Raw genomic sequence first — 19132 nt, forward strand, 5'->3', positions numbered from 1 at the left:
GCTCCAGTGACCAAAGAAAGATTGTTAGCCAGTGTAACTGTGCACCAAACCGACTCGACCGAGTCATGACCGATGTTCAGTATCGAAGATGAAAGGGACGAATGAACTAATAGAAAAACACCACTGCCATGACCCAGCCTGTTGTTGCGATAAGCAGTACAGTTGCAGGGGAACACCTCGCTATCAGTGATGGATGGGTTAAGCCTGGATACAGTACCAAACACTATATCTGCCTTTAATGACTCAACCAGTCCAGCAAACTCATCTATCTTGTTGACTATAGTATGGCAAGTTACCACCGCAATGACTAAATCACGATAAACACAGCAAATATCTTTTGTATGTCACTGTTTTGACAGGGCAACAACTTCTTCCTTTTCATCGTCCCATGTAAACGCTATGCCATTTATGATCAGCTTGTAGGCCTTCAACTTAACTTTTTTCTTATCCGCCTTCTTTACTTTTCCATATTCCCTAAGTTTCTTTCGCACTGCTCGAGTTTCAAAGGAAAATTCCTGTTCTATGCTGGAAGAGGAGCCCTTGAACTTGCTTGCATTTTTCAAAACGGCCATTTTTTCTTTATCAGATGATAAATTTACAATTATAGGTCTTTTCTTCCGTTCATACAAGCGGCCAACCCGATGTGCCCCTTGAACCGACTGCAGTTCGATTCCCAAAATTAGTAGCGCAGATACCCTTAACCAAGGCTTCAACTTGTGCCCACGTTTCAGACCGATCATTGTCATCTGTCCTGTAAAACACGAGGTTCAATCTGTGGCTTCTGTTTTCGAGGTCTACATTTTTCTTTTGCAGAATTCTTACTTGACGACTTAGATCCCTAATTAGGGTTGCTTGTTCTTGTACTAGCTTCATAACATTACCTATCTGGTCTTGTGTTTTGTCAAGCTTGCTGTCCATTTCAGCCATTTTGGCATCATGACTAGTTATCCTGGTATCAATGTAGTTTCTTCAAGAAATTCATTTCGCCTTTATCTAAAGGCCCAGTATAGAGCTCAATGTCGCCGGAAAGTAGCAAGAGCAGAACGAGTCTTAAAACTCGGTTCACAACGAAACAAAAACGTGTATCACATCTAGTGCACTGTACTAGCGCTGTACATGCAACACTCGCCCGCACACGCAGTCAAGGTGCTGTGCAGCTATATAAGCCAGTCCCGGGTCACGTGGTTCACAACGCTCGACGAGCCTGCCATCGACGTCATGTTCAAAGAAACTGTCCCCATGAGCCTTGCAGCATTCTTCATACAGCGATGAGTTTGCGTCGATTGTCGATATGTGCCATGATGGGTCAGAAGATTGCTTGGGATGGCACGGAATAACCGCACGCCCACCAAGCGGTCGATGTGCGATCACCATACAGGCAGCACCGAAAACCTGTAGAAACAACAGTGGCGTGAGCTGCATGTCGGCAAGTGTGCCGGCTCCAAATCCCACGCAGTCAAGGTGTCTGCGCAGCTATATAAGCCATTCCCGGGTCACGTGGTTCACAACGCTCGACGAGCCTGCCATCGACCTCATGGTCGAAGAAACCATCCCCGTGAGCCTTGCAGCGTTCTTCGTACAGCAATGAGTTTGCGTCGATTGTTGGTATGTGCCATGATGGGTCAGAAGATTGCTCAGGATAGCATGGATTAACCGCACGCCCACCAAGCGGTCGATGTGCAATGACCATCCAGGAAGCACGGAAAACCTGCAGAAACAACAGTGGCGTGAGCTGCATGTCGGCAAGCGTGCCGGCTCCAATAGCTTAGCTTAATTGAAAGCTACTTATCAAAACATACATTCAGTGTTAGTAATGCTTTCTCTAAGCCATTTATAGAGGAAACGGGGGTATAACAGAGTGATGTACTTAGCTGTACCTCTTTTATTGTAAAATGGATTTCTTGGAGCTCAATTCCACGTAGTACGTTTTATTCTGCATATGTATATAACGTGTAACACTCCAGGCTTCAAAAGGAGCTGCTCATCGACAAAATCCTCACTTGGTGATGGCTGCAGATTGCTTTCATTGCTGTTGGCACTGCGCACCCATCACCCTATCCCGGCGTCGGCTGCTTACGAAGAACATCGTTGAGCTGAAAACTGCCTCTTTTGCAGGTTGCCAACTCGGAAATGTTCCTGCCTGCTGTTTTATGGCAAAATCTGCTGGAGACGAACACCAGATCACACTGCTGACGACCATCAGTTTTCTGACTGCTTCACTGCCACACCTGACAGCCGCTCGCTGGACTAATTCTTGTCTGCGCAAGTGTGATCGACAAGCCTTCGCCAAGATAAATGGCCAACAGCGCTCCGGCGGCCTCTTGGCGGCAGCATACGAAGAACATTGTTGAGCTGAAAACTGCCTCTGTTGTAGGTTAGTACCGAGTCCTATATCCTATTCAATGTAACTCTTTACCACCACTGCTGCAGCTGTCATTGACCTGTCCTTGATGGTAGCCTTTGTTTTAATGCTGCTGACTTAAATGTATGCTCCAGTGAAACAATGTCTGATGTTTTTTTTGTCATGTGGGTTGACCATCCATGAGAATGAGGTAGCAGTGAAGTGCAAGGAATGTGACTGAATATATAGTTTTGGAAAATGCGCCATGGTGACAGAAAAGTCGTTTAAAGCAAAACCCACTGCAGCAAGAAAGGCATGGCTGTGTCCCACGTGCAGAGATGCACGTGGGACACAGCCATGCCTTTCTTGCTGCAGTGGGACACAAAGGCGAGTGATAGGGATAACAGTGAGCCCAAAATCGACATAAAGCGAATCCCCGCATGTGTCATCCAGAAACTAGAAAGCTTACCGTGCCTAGCCGAAGACATAGAAACAACAGTTTGCCATCATGAAACTGAAATCAAGGAATTGCGGAAAAGAGTTGCTGAACTCGTACAACAGGTTGTTCAAACTACGCTCCAGCATTGACCCGAATCAATTATTACTGTGGATTTCAGGAGCACAGCAGGAGCACAACATTATTCAATCTGGGCTCGTTTAAACGCATTGCCACACCATCATCAACCACGTAATACCCTTAAGAATCTGAAGGTTAATCAGGAGGAACTATCTGGGATATTATATTGTTACGTTGCGGATGTCGCATATAAAGGTGTATTTACAATGGACGCGTTTAATAATTTCTTTTCATGTATTGTCTCTAGCGGGTGGGTATACGGCGCACATGAGTATGTGAAAACTCATTACGAAAAGTCCATATTTTTGCTGTTACGACACAAGAAGTAATATCTGTAATTAAAAATAACAGCAATATACAAGCATGACCTGTGAAATATGTCGCAGACCTCATAGCGCCAATCCTCACGCATATATTTAATATCAGCTTAAAAGTACAGAAGTATTTCCCTTAAAAATGCAAGTTGGGAAAATGACAGTTCCTTATAAAAAAGGACAGTGCAATAACCTTGGAAATTACACGCCTGTGTCAGTACTTCCAATTTTTTCCAAAACTCTTTGAAAAGCTATTGTATATTAGGCTATCTAAATTTATAGAGAAATGCAGCCGGTTAATACTGAATCAATTTAGATTCTGAAAAACAAATCCACTGAGCTAGTGCTACTTCAACAAAAAGAATATATTTTGGCACCATTTGAAAACCGGCCTTTTCTGATTGGCATCTTCATAGATCTTTCAAAGGCACTTGACTTAGTTAATCATAAATTGCTTCTAAATAAACAGGGGTACTATGGCATTCGGGGTCATGCTGCTAATTAATAGTGATATTTGGGCTACAGAATGCAGGCACTAGTTCATATAAACAATGGTAATCCTGAAACAAATGCTCTAGTATCAGGTGTCCCACAAAGTAACGTAATAGTTAACAGTGTTGCACAACGCAACGACGAAGGAACAGGACTTGGGTGAGAAAAACAACGCACGATACCTGTCCCTTCCCTCCGTTGCTTTGCGCAACAGTGTTAATTATTGAACCAACTAGCGCACTGTGGAATTTTCCTTAATTATCACAATAGGACCGTGATATTATATTGTTAGGTTGCGGATGTCGCATATAAAGGTGTATTGTGAGCATTTATGCCGACTTCATCTTCATCTGCACAAAGCCATCATCAATCATCAGCTCGTGTTCGTTTTTGCGTTGGCGCCATTTTTCCTTCTTGTAATAAAGCGTTGTCTGGACCATGATATTTCAAGTGGAGGAGGCGTTTTAAGATCCCTTTGACCTCAATCCTCTTGAAGATCTCTCCTGGAGCTACGTTCAGGATGCTGCTTACGCCTAGAGGCCGCCATGTCGCAAGACCAACCCGCAGCGTCCACCAGCTCGGTTCAAGTGCCAGCCACCCCCACTCCAAGCGCTGCCAACAACCGGTATCGCGATCCTGAAATCTTCTCTGGCTTGCCTGGTGAGGACGTTGAAGACTGGCTCGACAACTATGATCGTGTCAGTGAGTACAACAACTGGAACGATACATCGAGGTTAAAAAACGTACCATTTTACGTCTCTCAAATAGCCAAGACATGGTTCCTGAATCGCGAGAGAAACTTCCGTGATTGGTCTTCTTTCAAGGAGCAGCTGCGGTGGATTTTTGGCACACCCACGGTTCGTTCGGAAGTTGCGAAAAAGAGGCTGTCTGAGCGCGTCCAGCATTATGGCGAGTCGTATACCTCGTACATTGAGGACATCCTTGCGCTTTGCCGCCATGTCGACAATGCCATGCCAGAAACTGACCGCGCGCGACACCTACTTAAGTGTATCAGATCTACTGCCTTCAGCGCACTTGCCGCTCAAAACCCTTCGGCGGTGTCAGACGTCGTCTCCGTCTGTCAGCGCCTCGACGCCCTGCAATCAATCCGCTTGCAACCGGACTTTTCCGACAACCCCCAGGCAAACAGTATTGAGCTCGGGTCTAACATTGGAGCCATAATTCGTGAGGAAATGCAAGTGCATGGCTCACCCCCTTGCAGCAGCGCTCACGTCCAACCTGCTTCTACTGACCTGCGCGGCATTATTAAGGAGGAATTGGCCTCCCTGCAGAACGCCCACCATGCCAACGCTTCTCCTTGCCCACAACCGGCTTCTTACGCCCAGGTTGCTGCATTTCCAGCCGCACCGTCTCCACAATCACACGGCTGCACCTTGAGGTCCGCCGGCCAGGAGCTGCCAGGAATGCGCGTGGCATGGCTGCCCTTTTGGCGCAGCAGCCACCACAAAGGTCGCAGGGCGCTCCGTATTGCGCACTAGCAGGAACAGCAGGCCGGGATAACCGTCAGCCAGGTCAGCAGTGGAAGTCGGAGTGACCATCCTCGGCCAGGGGTAAAGCGTCTGAGTGGGTGGACCAGCCGCAGTTAGCGGCAGCCGAGGCAGCAGGAGGCAAGGCTGCTCGAGTTCGGGGCCCCCAAGGCGGGAGTCAGTCATGGCGGAAGGACCAGGAGCAGCAGGTCTTGAGGTCAGCAACAGACTTGCATGGTAGGACCAGGGACAGCTGGCTTCGTGGTCAGCAAGACTGGAGGCACAGTGAAGCCAGGCACAGGGAGAAGACTGGACGACACAAGGGAAAGGACAGGAAAGTCCCCCAGCGTGCCAAGGAAGTTGCCCGCCTGACTGACTGCCCAAAAAGGGGCGTTTGCCTGGCTGAGGCTTGGGCAACACATAAGAGTGTATACTAGGCCACATGGGCCTGTCACCGCTTCAATGTGCGCCCTCGTACCGTAGCTACATTTCTCCATTCACCGGCATGGTAGGGAATGAAGTCCAGCTACCTGCTAGTGGGAGAAGGCTGACTAGGCGCGTCAGGAGGTGGGTGAGCACGAGAGGGTATATTAGGCCTAAAAGGGCCTGTCGCCGCTTCAATGTGCGCCCTCGCACCGTAGCTGCGTTTCTCCGTTCACCGGCGTGGTAGGTAATAAATTCCGGCTACCATCTGGTGGGAGAAAGTCTGTCTAGGTGCGTTTCCGCAGGTTGTACCGGTGTCGTGGCCTGAGGCCAGCCATGTCAGGGTTTGCCTGCGGTTCGTTGACAGTCTCCCCCTCTCCCCAGTCGTTGCTACGGGCAACGAAAGGTTTGAGGTCCGAGACGTGAACTGGACCGCCAACTAGTCACCCTTGGGAGTCAGCCAGCTTGTGTACCAGAGGGGACATTTTGGTCTCCACTCGATACGGGCCCAACCATTTGGCCGACAGGGAGGCAGAGATGCCTTTGGCGGCGTCACTCAAGACATGGTTGCGTCTGAGGACGAGATCGCTGACACCGTAGTGCACGTCCCGATGTGACCGGTCGTATTGGGCTTTTTGTCCAGCTCTCATTTTTGCCAGGTTGGAACGGGCCAGGTCAAGGGCCGCGTCCATCCTTGAGCGCAGTTCCGCCACGTAGCCGGAAAGGCCGGCTTTCGTGGCGCACGCCCTGCTGCCGGGCCGCAAAACGCGGTCCATGGGGTTTGGCAACTGTCTCCCGAAGTTGAGGAAAGCGGACGTGTTCGAACGGTTCACCGTGGACTGCAAGGAGAAGCCTATCTTGTTAAGACAGACATCCCAATCCCTGGGTTGCTGGGCAAAGGCTGCGAGCAAGTGTTTGAGGTTCCGGTTAATCCACTCTGTCGGGTTGGCCTGTGGGTGATACGTGGTTGTCTTGCTGTGCTTAATGCCAAAGGCAGCACACGCATCCACGAACACCTTGGCCGTGAAGTAGGACGCGTTGTCCGTTATCAGCTCCGCCAGAAAGCCGAAGTGGTTAAAAACCTCGGTCAACTTGTCCCAGATTGCACGCGCCATTAACTTCCAAAGGGGAAAACGTTCAACCCATTTCGTGAAGTGATCTGTGACAGCCAAGAGAAAAACGTAGCCTAGCCGGCTTCTGGGAAAGGGTCCTTGTGACCTGCCTGTCGATTAATTGGCTGCATGAGCCCGGGGGGTTCGCCCGCACGAGGCTTCATACATTGGCACACGCGGCATGAGCGGGCATAGTGAACAGCGTCGCGCTTCATGCTTGGCCAGGCAGCGAAGCGGCACAACTTTTGGAAAGTCTTAAGGTCACTCGCATGTCCGGCCAGCCGCGAGTCGTGGAAATAGCCCAGGGTGGCTTTCCTTAGACTTCGGGGTATCAACACCTTGAAAGACTCCTGGGGAGCCTCCTCAGATGGGATATAGCGCAGGAGAACTTCATCGGCGTCAAGCAGATACATATCCAACGTGCCCGCAGCAATGGGCAGTTTTAGTTTAGCGTGGTTACCGGAATAGTGGGCGTACCGGAATAGCGGGATCAAAATGCGCATGCGCAGAGCGCTAAACAACCCATACCGTTTACCGTGCGCACGCTATTTCTCAGAGTTAACGTTACCGTGTTAGCGTGGTTTACGTAGTTTATGTAAAACATGGCGGCAGTCCCGGTCACCCGCTTCGAACTGAATTTGGTGTTGTTTTTGTAGAATTCACTTCGTTTGTAGCAAATGACTGCGTAAACGGCTTTTGCTTAGTCTCATGCCAGCTTCGACGAGAGTGTTATGGCTAATCTTGAGGAATTTTCGAGATCGCTTCTCGTTTCGAACGCGCCTAAGCCTAACGAGATAAATTTTCTCCTAGATGCGAGCACCACCTGTCGGTAAAGTCGGGAGATAGGCGCGACAACGGCATATGGCCTCTGAGATGGGAACATTTCGGAGGCCATGGTAGACGGCTTGTACTGCTTGTCTGTTTCACTGCAGATCAGCAGACATGGGAAGTAAAAATACAACGCGCTCCTGGCTTCCATTGTGCTGCCTCTGGCACTTTCCGGACGCACACACACACACATAGACTTAGGTGCCCTATGTATGCGAAATTCAAAGCGTCCCGCGCGTAAACTCACGCTATACTAAAACTCTCTTTCAGCAAAGTTTGTTTGCGGAACAGTAACGCTATATCCCTTAACCCCACTATTACGCTAACGTTAAACTAAAACTGTCTAATACCAGCTGTGTCGCACTCAGCGCCAACAGCAATACCAGCTGTCCGGGTGCGCCCGGCGGCTTTGCCGCCCCGCTCCTCTTGGGAGCTCGGCTCTTGGAGCCTGTCAACGATTTCTATTTACAAAATGGATCGTTCTGGTTAAGCAGATACGGATCCCACGTGCTCACAACAATACAAGCTGCGTGGCACTCGGCGCCAACAGCAATACCAGCTGTCCATGTGTGCCCGACGGCTTTGCCGCCCCGCCCCTCTTGGGAGCTCCCCAAGCAAAATTGGCCGAGGGCCGACCATCGGGTGGTGCTCGGCAGATCGCTGGGAGCCAATCATGTCGGCTTGAAGAGCTTGGGCTGCAAAAAGGCCGACTTATGTTGCCGACTCTGTTGGCGCTGGCTTGGTCAGGGATGCTGGCCCAGATGCGTAGGGCTGCATAATGCCGAACACGAAAGTTTTGACTGGCCAGAGACATCGGCTTCAAGCTGGCCTGATGCGGCTGGCCGATCATACAGGATGCCCCCGCCCACCGCCTACTCGGCGCCCAAATAGAAGTCACCACCTAGTTGGCGCCGACGTCCACCTGGGCGAGAGGATTGGGCGCAAAAGAATAGAAAGGAGGAGGTCGCCTCAACCGTCCATGGCATGTCGGTTTATGCAGCATTCACGGGGAGGAACCGGCAAGAGGCAGGCGCGTAGATGGTGGCTGTTCGGGGGAGCTCTTGGCGGGAAGAGACGTTCAGTCGCTGCTTGATTGGCGCAGCTTCGCACGGGTTCTATGGCGCTGCGCTTCTTGTTTGCGAAAAATGGACATTTCCAAATGCGGATTTTCACCTCCTATGGACGTCCACATTTACTCGCAAGTTGCACGTATTATTTATGCTATTAGAGGCTATCTTTTGTAGCGTTAATTTGGAAGGAGAGCGCGTAAGGCTGCATTTCTTAGTTTCGAGAGCTCGTCTGCCCTTTTCGATCTGTTGAAAGCGACATTATAATAGCGCGTCCAAATGTCATGTCTTGTGGTTTATGGAGCTGCACTCAATGTGCAAGAGTTCACATGCCAAAGCTTGTCGTGCAAGCAAATTAAGAGACTGGGTGCGTCGTGATATGCATGAAGCACCAATGTGTGCATGCTGTGCCCGTAACGTATACTGTACAGGGGGTCCAACTATCTTGCACCAAGATTTAAAAATATGCAAATACAACGTAGCTGGGCAGAACCAAGGTAATATTGTTTGCCATCGCTTGGAGATACTCAGATAATTTTTTGCATTCCACCTCCTAATTACATATCTTGTCCTAATTAGTTAATCAACTTCTCAGATATTATAGATGAAAATTGTCACTGAGAAAATTGTAGAGCAACACGAAAAATCCCCGATACAGCTTTCTGTTGCTGAATACGTGTTACATAAAAGTGTTTTTCAGAGTGTGAAAGAAACTGGCGAATACACGCAAAGTGCCTGAAGCGGCGAGTTGCACGGCAATTTTAAGTGTATTTGTGGGCTTCTTTCACGCTTGGAAAAACAATTTTATGTAACATGTGTTAAGCAACAGAAAGCTGTATCGGGAGTTTTTCATAATGCTCTACAATTTTCTCGTTGACACTTTTCATCTATATTATTTGAGAAGTTCATAAATAATTAGGACTAAATATGTAATTAGGCGGAATGCAAAAAAATGATCTGAGTATCTCCAAGCGATGGCAAACAATATTACCTTGGTTCCATCCAGCTATGTTGTATTTGCATATTTTTAAATCTTGGTGCATGATAGTTGGGACACCCTATACTAGTATATGCCGTGCGCACGATGTGTGTACTACGTTGCAGTCGTGGTGCAGGTAATTTAAAGAAAGGCGAATTTTGCCCCGCTAGCGTGAGATTTTTGCGACGCTTGTTTTGAGGCTAAATAATGTGAGACTGCGTTTGCTTGTGCGATGCGTATTTAGGGTTTGTCATGAAAAATCAGGGTTTTGTCAGAACTTGTTCATAATTAGGTACAATGCTTAAAGAGTTATTGAGAGGCCACAAACCATCTGGTCCAATATTATAGTTATACATGTCCCATTTCTGAAACTTACGTAGTACATGTCTGTATTTCAGATACTAGAGTGGGACCATAGCAGAATTAGTCAAGTGACCTGGCTGCACAGTTCTTCGGTAAATGGGCTTACGCAATTCAAGGAGGGACATTTTCAAGTATCCATACAAGGCTGTCATTGATTAATTCCCATTTTATGTTTGTCACAACCACTAACCTACTATTACGGCATTTCACAACAAAGTATTCCAGTTTCTGTTTTGTTTGTATCTAAATAGTTCAATAAAAGTCGACAAAAATCAACTGTAGTGATAATTTGTCTACAAAGCGCTCGCCTTCTTTATATAGCGCGCTTAAGGACACAAAGGTGTGCATGCTATAAATAGCGAATTATACAGGGTGTCCTTCCTTATGTCAAACTACATATATATTTTTTTAATTCTTGTTTCAGATACCAGCAATCCGTTTCTTCATCTGGGTTGCATTTAACAGGTGGACATTACTTTCTAAATGATCAGGATATACTACTGCATAAGTTGCTAATTGACAAAACCGTGCCAATTATCTTGTTAATTATTAACTTTAGTGCACATGTTGCAATGGTGGAAATGAGCCTGTTAACATACAGGGCCTATTCAGCTGGAACCAATTTTGTAACTAGTACCATGCAGTTTCAAGGTAAACGTCAAAATATGGGGCAAAAATGCCTTGGTGTCATCTGTATTTTCTTGCGGCACTGTGAATATATGCAATGCTCGAGGGCAGTATTCAGGACACCAACTCATTTTGCTGACTTAATTTGACCTTGTATATCTCGAAATTGATGCTAGTTAAAAAATTGGTTCCGATTGAATATGTCCTGCCGCTACGGCCTCTAATTCCACCATTACGACATGTACCCTAACGCGATTAATTAAAAACATAATTAGCGCGACTCTTTCAATTAAATGCTGCTGCACTAGCTGCTGCACTGCTGCACCAGAATGTAATGTCTAATGTTACCTTAAGGTAACTCTTCTGAACAAGCAGAATATTTGGTATCTGCAGCAGGGGCCTTAAAGAGTCGACATAAGAAAGAAAAAAAAAACACTCAGTGCATGTGAGGTAAAAAAAAAAGCCTACATATAAATGCCGGCAATAGAATGTTGGCCGTGGACAAGCCACGTTGTGACCGCCGTGCAGAAGTCATTGGGCCGTACGGTGGCCAACGATGGCCACAATGAAGTAACCGGCGGCCATGGCGTTGGCCCGATGCCAACTGGTGGTCGGCAAACAGATTGGCCACGTGCAACAACCGAGCCCGGCCCGACCCAGAAGGCCGAGATTGGGCCTTCGTCTTTTTACCTGGCCATGGGTGCCCGCCCGATTTCCTGCCTAGCTAATTTTTTTGCTTGGGTCGGCTCTTTGAGCCTGTCAACAATTTATAGTTACAAAATGGATCGCTCTGCTGAGCCTTTAGCAGCTCTTGCCTGCTGAAGACGATACCAGCGGGATTAATGGGGTTCAAAGGGTATATACGTCCTCTCCCGAGGCTGGCAATGCGGGGATCACTTTGCCGTCGGGGGTCGTGCCTTTTGAGCCATTGGAGACACAGGCTCCGGTGTCTACTAAGTGCGTGAGGTTCGCGCCTTTTGAGCCATTGGAGACTGAGGCTCTGGCTTCTACTTGGTGCAAATGCTCACAGGAGTGGCGGACTAAATAAGGATCAGACGCCAAAACGGGGGCTCGCGACAAGGCGCCCGCCACCACGTTTGAATTCCCTTTCCGGTAGCGCATAACAAGGTACCGCTACCATGTCAACGCCCAGCGCACGAGGCGGCCCGATGGCTCGCACAAGTGCTTAAGCCGGATTGTACGTCTCCACGGCAAACGGTATGTACACTAACGCCAACTTCTGGAGAGAAAAAATGACCAACGGTCAGGTGGCCCACTCAATGCGCGACCGACCCAGTGGGGCCAGTAAATGGCAATGAGCAGAGCTTGGTTGCCGCTGCGACAGGCGCATGAGGCCTCACATGACCAGCAGACGGATCGACGGCGGAACGGGGTGGATCACGTACGTCGGAAATGTCGCTCGGATGCGCATGAAGCGAGCGGTAGTCTGAAAACGCGGCGATATTGTCAGCTGAGCGAGGTGGCTCGTGCTCGACATTGCCTCCCAGCTGCGCTCGGGACAAGGAGAGGCCAGCGAGCGGTTTTGCACCAACAGCGAGGCAGGGAGGCTCAGCTGCGGCGCGCGGGACACCGAACTGCGCTCGGGACAAAGGAAGGCCAGCGAGCGAGCTCGCGCCTACGGCGGAGCGGGAAGGCTGCACCGTGGCGTATTCGACCGAGAAAGGCGCTTGGGACAAAGGTAGGCCAGCGAGCGTATGCATGCGAGCATCTAAGCGGGGTGGCTCCGATGCGGCACGTTGGGTACTAAACTGCGCTCGGGACGAAGGCCAGCGAGCGAGTTTGTGCCAGCACCTAAGCAGGGTAGCTCCAGTGCGACACCAGCCTGTGCTCGGTGCAGGGAAAGGCCCACGAACGACGCTCGGGACAAAGGGAGGCCGGCAAGCGTATTCGTGTCGGCATCTAAGCAGGGTGGCTCCGATGTGGCACATGGCGCAGTGAATGACGCTCGGGACAAAGGGAGGCCGGCGAGCGTATTCGTGATGGCATCTAAGCAGGGTGGCTCCGATGCGGCACGTTGGGCACAACTGCGCTCGGGAGAAAGAGTGGCCAGCGAGCGGAGACAGCACGCCAGAGGGGCTAGTAGGCACCTGCTCCCCGCGCGTCTCAAACAGTTGAGAAAACCCGTAACTGGCGTGGCTGTAGGACTAGCGTACACATCCGAGAGGTCGACGTCACCTAGGGCGCTCCAAGGAAGGGATTGCTCCCGGTGGCCGAAAGCAGAGGGTCGCGAAGGCGAACCTACCTCGTGCTAACGGTGTCGTCCGCTTCGAAGGACATTAAGTCTGTAGCCAGGGGGTCAAGCAGGAACGAGGGCCGTGAAGGGGCCTGCTCTGATGCCATGCCGAAACCGCGTTGGGCGCCAGTTATGTGCAGACGGGTTTGCACAAGGGTTACCCTACGAGCAACGGTCAGGAAAGGGCATGACGCTCCTCCACTCCGCAATGCACAAAGGCGCTATGGCAGGGTTCGTCGACTCTCCGACACGGCGCAGAGAAGGCTCCGGAGTCAGATCACCAACAAACATGGGTTTATTCACCCAAGATACAGCACAGTGCGACAAGGCGCTTACGGGCCAAGGCTCACCGCAAGACCGATCGAGTACGCGCGCCCGCTACGCCAGGGCTAACCGGTTAGTGGTCCGCCAAGCGCGAGAGCGAGGAGTCGCGAGAACAAAGGTCTTATGCAACCACCTCGTTGCGGGCCTGTGAGCATCTGCCACGGCAAGTAAGCGCTCAGCGGACAAGAGCTCAGGTGGAGAAGGTGCCCGGGGGCCGTCACGCAGGAGGCCAATCAGGGCGCGTCCCGGTGACGTGTTCTCGCGGGGCAAGTCCAATCCTGGGGGGAAGAAGCACGGTTTGTGCGGGAAAGTAGGTCCGGCGCGCTAGCCATGTCCGCCATGTTGCCGTTACGGCAGCGGTTCCCGGAGATCGAGCTAAGCGCCACTTGCGAGCTGGGGGGCGAGGCGCGGGAAGGCACCTCGATCCCCACAACGTCCGTCGAACATGTTATTGATGTCTGTGGAGGGTGTGCGTTTGTTAGCTCTGATTGATACGGGAGCTACTATATCTGTTATGCATGCGAATCTGTGCTCTCGTCTGCGGAAAGTGAAGACGCCTTATGTTGGATCATCCTTGATTGGGGCTAATGGAGCAATCATTCGGCCATCCGCCCAATGTACAGCACGCGTCTTCATTGATGGTATCCGTCATCACATTAAGTTCGCAATTTTGTTCCTGTACGCTCATGAACTCATTTTAGGTTGGGACTTCCTCTCGTCAGCGTCCGCTTTAATCTCTTGCCGTCAACGTGTAGTCTATATGACCGAGACAGTTCACTGCAGCGGGAGTGTGTTTGTTTATTGATACTGTCAGCCCTTTTTTTAGGACCATTACAGGAGTGGAGAAAACATAAATAAAACAAGCAAAGTCAACACATCTGATTTAGGCAGGGCGTACAATACATCTGAGTACAACATACAAAAAATAAATTGCAGCTCATATACATTGTAATAAAGAAAGCAGAAAAAAAAACCAATCAATATCGCTTGAGGCATGTAAAAATAAGAACAACATACACATATAATAACGAAATCATAAAATCAGATGATTCACAAAGTCAGATGATTAACGCACCACGCTCTCGGAATAATAACGGCATGCAAATTACTCAAAAAATTATTAAAAGAAGCAGACTGGACTACAAAATCGGGGAGCATGTTCCATTCTTTTATCGTTCTGGGAAAGAAGCTATATTTAAATGTGTCATTACGGGTTACAGGTGGGGGAATATACATGCTGTGGCGATGTCTAGAGGATTCATTAGTAGAAATTTCGAAATAGTTTGTCCTATTAATTTTTAATTTTTTTTTTTCAAAGTGCCGATGAGCCACAACTGCATTTTCTCACTGCTGCTGATTCTTTACTGCCTCCCGGCCACGAGCAAATCATAACTCTCTCTTCTACGGACATCACCAATGGCGACGTGTTCATCATTCCTTACGGCCGCTGTCTTGCCCGTGGGTTTGTCTTTGCTTCCTGCCTGGCGCGGTTCAAAGAAAGCTCTGCATTAATCATCGCCTTAAACACGACCACTGAGACAATCCTCCTACCTCAAGGCTCTGCAGGGACTTGTTATGTGGACACCCAACCAGTCTCCCTGCTTCCTCTTGCCGCCTCGCTAGCTCTTCCTCAACAGGGCAAATCTGCTTCATCTGCTTCATCTGGCTGGTGAGACCGATTCTACCTCTACGCGTTAAATCGTCTTCTGACTTGCGCCACTCTTGGTTGCGTTGTAACATAGCCCCCGCGTGTAAAGGCGCCGTCTCGGTGCTAACTGTAAGGAAGGTGAATTCGCGGCAAAGTAAGGTTTCAGGCGGGACACATGTGCAATGTCAGTGGGGACACGCGAGTTCAGTGGAGCGATCTCGTAATATGGCTACTGCCCAAACTAACACCAGGCACCCCCGTTCAGTAATTCAAAAATTCCTCTCGGCGGGTGGCAGGAGGCAGCTGGCGCATGCAATTATTCACTCTGCGTTGCGCTGCCATTGAACAAGTAGAGCCCCAATTCCATGGCCACTGGCATCCGTTTAAAGTTCAGTAGTGGCAGATGGATCATAATGAGCCGGAAAGGGGGAGCTGTTAGCAAGCGTACGACGGCAGAGAAAGGCTTTGGTTTAAGCAAGGCCCCATATGACAGCAATTTCCTTCTTCAGTAAGTCGGGAAGTGGGCGGGCAGTTTCAGCAAAATTCTTGATAAAACGACAGGAAATACGAGCACAGTCCAAACAAAGCTTCTTACGTCTGCGGGGGGGAAGACGGAACAGGAAAGTTCTGGACAGGGCAAATCTTGTCAGGGTCAGGTTGAATGCCAGTGGCACTGACAAGATGGCCAAGAATGGTAATTTGACGACAGCCAAAGTCGCACTTGGATGAGTTCAACTGCAGGCTGGCGTGTCAGAAAATAGCAAGAATGGCCGATAGACGCGTGAGATGACTCGCGAAAGTTGGTAAAAAGACTATCACGTCGTTTAGATAACACAGACATGTCGACTATTTATAGCCGCAAAGTAAGAAGTCCATCATTCTTTCGAAGGTGGCTGGGGCATTACAAGGGCCGAACGGCATAACCTTGAATTGGCTGAGGACACCAAGTGTTATGAAGGGAGTTTTCTCACAGTCCATGCCATCTACCGAGATTTGCCAATAGCCTGATCGAAGGTCTATGGATGAAAAGTAGTTGGCTCCGTGCAAGCAGTCCAAAGCGTCATCAATACGCGACGAGGGGTAGATATCCTTGTGCGTGATTTTGTTGAGGTGTCTGTAATCGACACAAAAGTGCCAACTGCAGTCCTTTTTGACAAGGACAACAGGGGACGCCCGCGGACTGCAAGATGGCTCGATAACGCTTTTAGTGAACATCTTATCGACTTCTCGTTGGATCACTTTTCGTTCAGCATGTGAGACAAGGTACGGCCTGCGGCGTATCGGATTGGCGTATCCAGTGTAAATGCAATGGGTGGCCACCGATGTCTGGGCCAAAGGGCGGCCGCCAAGGTCATAAATGTCGCAGTAAGTTTCCAAGAGACGGCGGAGGTCAGCAGCTTGTGCCGGGAAGAAGGTCAGGTGCAATCCAGCACCACCACCAATTTGTTAGGTTGCGGAAGTCTCCTATAAAGGTATATTTACAATATTTACAATAGAAGCAACGATACATAAACGAGATGGCTGGCGAGACCGATTCTACCTCTACACGTCAAATCGTCTTCTTCTGACTGGCACTACTCTTGATTGTGCCGTAACAATATTATAAATGTGAACCCCGTGGCTAAAATTATTATTTATGCCAGTAATACAAGTATTTTCTTTTCAGGACTTCACCTAGATCGGCTAGTAGAAGAATGCAATCAGACAATAATAGAACTTCAAAAATGATCTGATGCTAGTTACATGTGAATAAACGAAAATCAAACTGAAACAGTTGTAGTTCAACCAAAAACAAGCCAGCTATTCTGCATCGGAGTATTATGTTAAATTCGCGAGAAATAGAGATTGAGATAATTTTAAATCCTTAGGCGTTGTGTTCTTGGCGAGTATGTCATGGGAAAACCACTTTAGCTGTCTCCTAACAAAAGCATCTCAAGTTACTGGTATATTTAAAGCAGAAATTTGGGCTAGTTGGTTGTAACTGAACTTAGACATTGTAACAAGCGCTGATGGACGTGAACACAAAGAAGAGACTGGACAGGCACTAGACATCAACTGAAGGTTTAATGACACTAACCTTCTGCGCAGCTTTTCGACACAGCAAGCGAGGGAGATCTTTGAAGCCTTATGTATCAGTACCGAAGCTAATAAATGTGTCAGCGCACCTTCGCTGGCCTTGCAGGCAAAAGAAAAAATGTATTTAAAGCAAAACACGATTTCTTTTTGCTGATAATTCTGCCTCATGATTTTTGTATTTTTTGTATGTTTCTGCGGTGGTATATATGTTGCTGTTAGTGTCATTAAACCTTCAGTTGATGGCTAGCGCCCGTCCAGTCTACTTGTCTCTTCTTTGTGTTCCCATCCATCAGCGCTTGTTATGATGTCTAAGTTCAGTTACAACCAACTAGCCCAAATTTCTGCTTTAAATAGTCTGCTTTCTAGTACAATGGGCTCTGTTCTTCCTAACTTTTTATGTCTGAGTCCATCCGCAACTTCTGCGTCTTTGGTAAACCTTGTTGCCTTAACAGCCTGCCGTGCAAGAGCGGTGACCTTCTGCATGAAACACCAGCTAATCCCTCTTGAGGTGCTGAAGCTTTTTGCGCTGTTTGTGCGATCGCTTCACCATTCTAAAAGAATAGTGAACCTGTGGAGCTCTGAGCTCTGTCACCAGTATCGTCACTACCAGGTCTGTCTTCGTATTCTCTCGGCATCCCTGGTCAGCAGCGGCCAACAGGGTGAAGTCGTGTTCCGGAGCTGGTCACATGAGGCCGCGTATGTGACAGAATTCCTGTGGGCAACAGCTCTCCCTTCACTGCTTGTCTGGACCAGGAGACGTGTCAAGAATGAATGCCGTTCTGGAAAGTTGACGTGTCTTGGAACTGGCACTTTGCCTGAGAATGTAGTAAATGTCTTGGACAATGGACCAAAGTTTTGTACTGAGGTCATTGATAATCCTGTTGAATTGCTTTCTATGGTGAGGAATGTTGCTAATAGCGTTGAGCTTGATGATCAAAACCGAGTTCTGTCTGAAGGCATCGACTGCCTCTTAGCCAGACGGCCACGTAGTAACGCTAGCTTACAGGTTCGGGACACCGTTAAATTTTTGCAGAAAAGTAACTTAGCATTATTGTTGTCCGATAAAGAAGGTGGTTTTGTGGTGCTTCCTAAGGCTGTCTTCTCAGAAAAAGCTGAACAGGCTGTTTCAAAGAATTTCAAGCCGGTCAAGTGCTCATGGAGGGAGTTAAGGAAGAAAGCCTTGGCTCTTTGTGATGAGATGAACATGCTAAGCCTCAAGAAGACCATAGGTAGTGCAAAAAAGGACTTCCTAGATTTGTTTTTCTCTGTAAAAACGCATAAGGAAGGAATGCCATTCAGGACGATTGTGATTGAGCAACATTCATGGCAAGGAGCCCTCTCTAGATTTCTGCAAAAGCACCTTAAGTTGCTTCAAGTGAATGACCCTTACCTTGTTGACATTTCGGAAAGTGTCTTAGATTACCTTTCCAAGTTTGAGTATCCCCAGCAGCCTCTACACCTTTTCTATCGATGTTGTATATCTGTTTTATTCTATCCCACTAAGCCAACTTTTATGCGCTGTTCGAGAAAGCATCGGTGACTTTGGTCCCGTTACCTTTCAGAATTCCACTGGTTTGTACATCGACAATTTTATTGAATTTTTAACATTTTACCTGTCATCTAACACAGTCGATTTTAATCATAACCCTGTCCTTCAAAAGGAGGGGATTTGTATTGGTTCATGTATTGCCCCCGTACTAATTGATCTCTTTTTATCGTTTTGTGACAAGCGCATTTCTTCGTGCCTTGACACCGCTTGCGCAGCCAAAATCTTTAGATATGGCGATGACTACTTAGTTATCTTGAGGGATGTGCGACCTGACACTTCTGAAGAGCTTGTGAACCAAGTGCTAGGTATTTTTGAAGCTTGTGGCAAAGGGCTTCAATTCACTTTTGAGTTACCTGAAGAGGGATACCTCCAGTATCTTGATGTTTGTATCGTGATGCATGACGGTCAGGTTTGCTGGAGATACCTCAATTCGGCCCATTCCAAGATTGTGAAAAGGGGTATTGCAAAAAACTGCATGCACGCTGCTCTCAAAAAATCTTGCGACCACCAGGTTGCGTGCAGCCTTCAGCTCCAAGTGCTACGCCTGCGCAATGCTGGCTTTCCCGCGGAATTGCCATCTTCAATTGCAGGAAGCCTGATTAAAGAAGTCAATTCCCGGAGTATGACAAGCCACAATCAGCCTGATTACAAAAAGGCGCGGCCTGTGATTG

General features: G+C 48.6%; 1 protein-coding gene across 1 annotated transcript in view; it reads left to right on the forward strand.

Annotated features, from left to right (window-relative positions):
• LOC125947072 (uncharacterized) overlaps positions 1-18574 on the forward strand; it is a 79222-nt gene extending 60648 nt beyond the window's left edge. Inside the window, exons 3-4 of the mRNA XM_049671391.1 lie at positions 2116-2374; positions 16503-18574. Coding sequence (XP_049527348.1) covers positions 17214-18452 — 1239 coding nt within the window. The 5' untranslated portion in view covers positions 2116-2374; positions 16503-17213 and the 3' untranslated portion in view covers positions 18453-18574. The remainder of the gene's footprint in view (positions 1-2115; positions 2375-16502) is intronic.
• The last annotated feature ends 558 nt before the right edge of the window (positions 18575-19132 follow it).

The sequence above is a fragment of the Dermacentor silvarum genome, chromosome 7 (genome assembly GCF_013339745.2).
Source record: "Dermacentor silvarum isolate Dsil-2018 chromosome 7, BIME_Dsil_1.4, whole genome shotgun sequence".
Taxonomy (NCBI): domain Eukaryota; kingdom Metazoa; phylum Arthropoda; class Arachnida; order Ixodida; family Ixodidae; genus Dermacentor; species Dermacentor silvarum.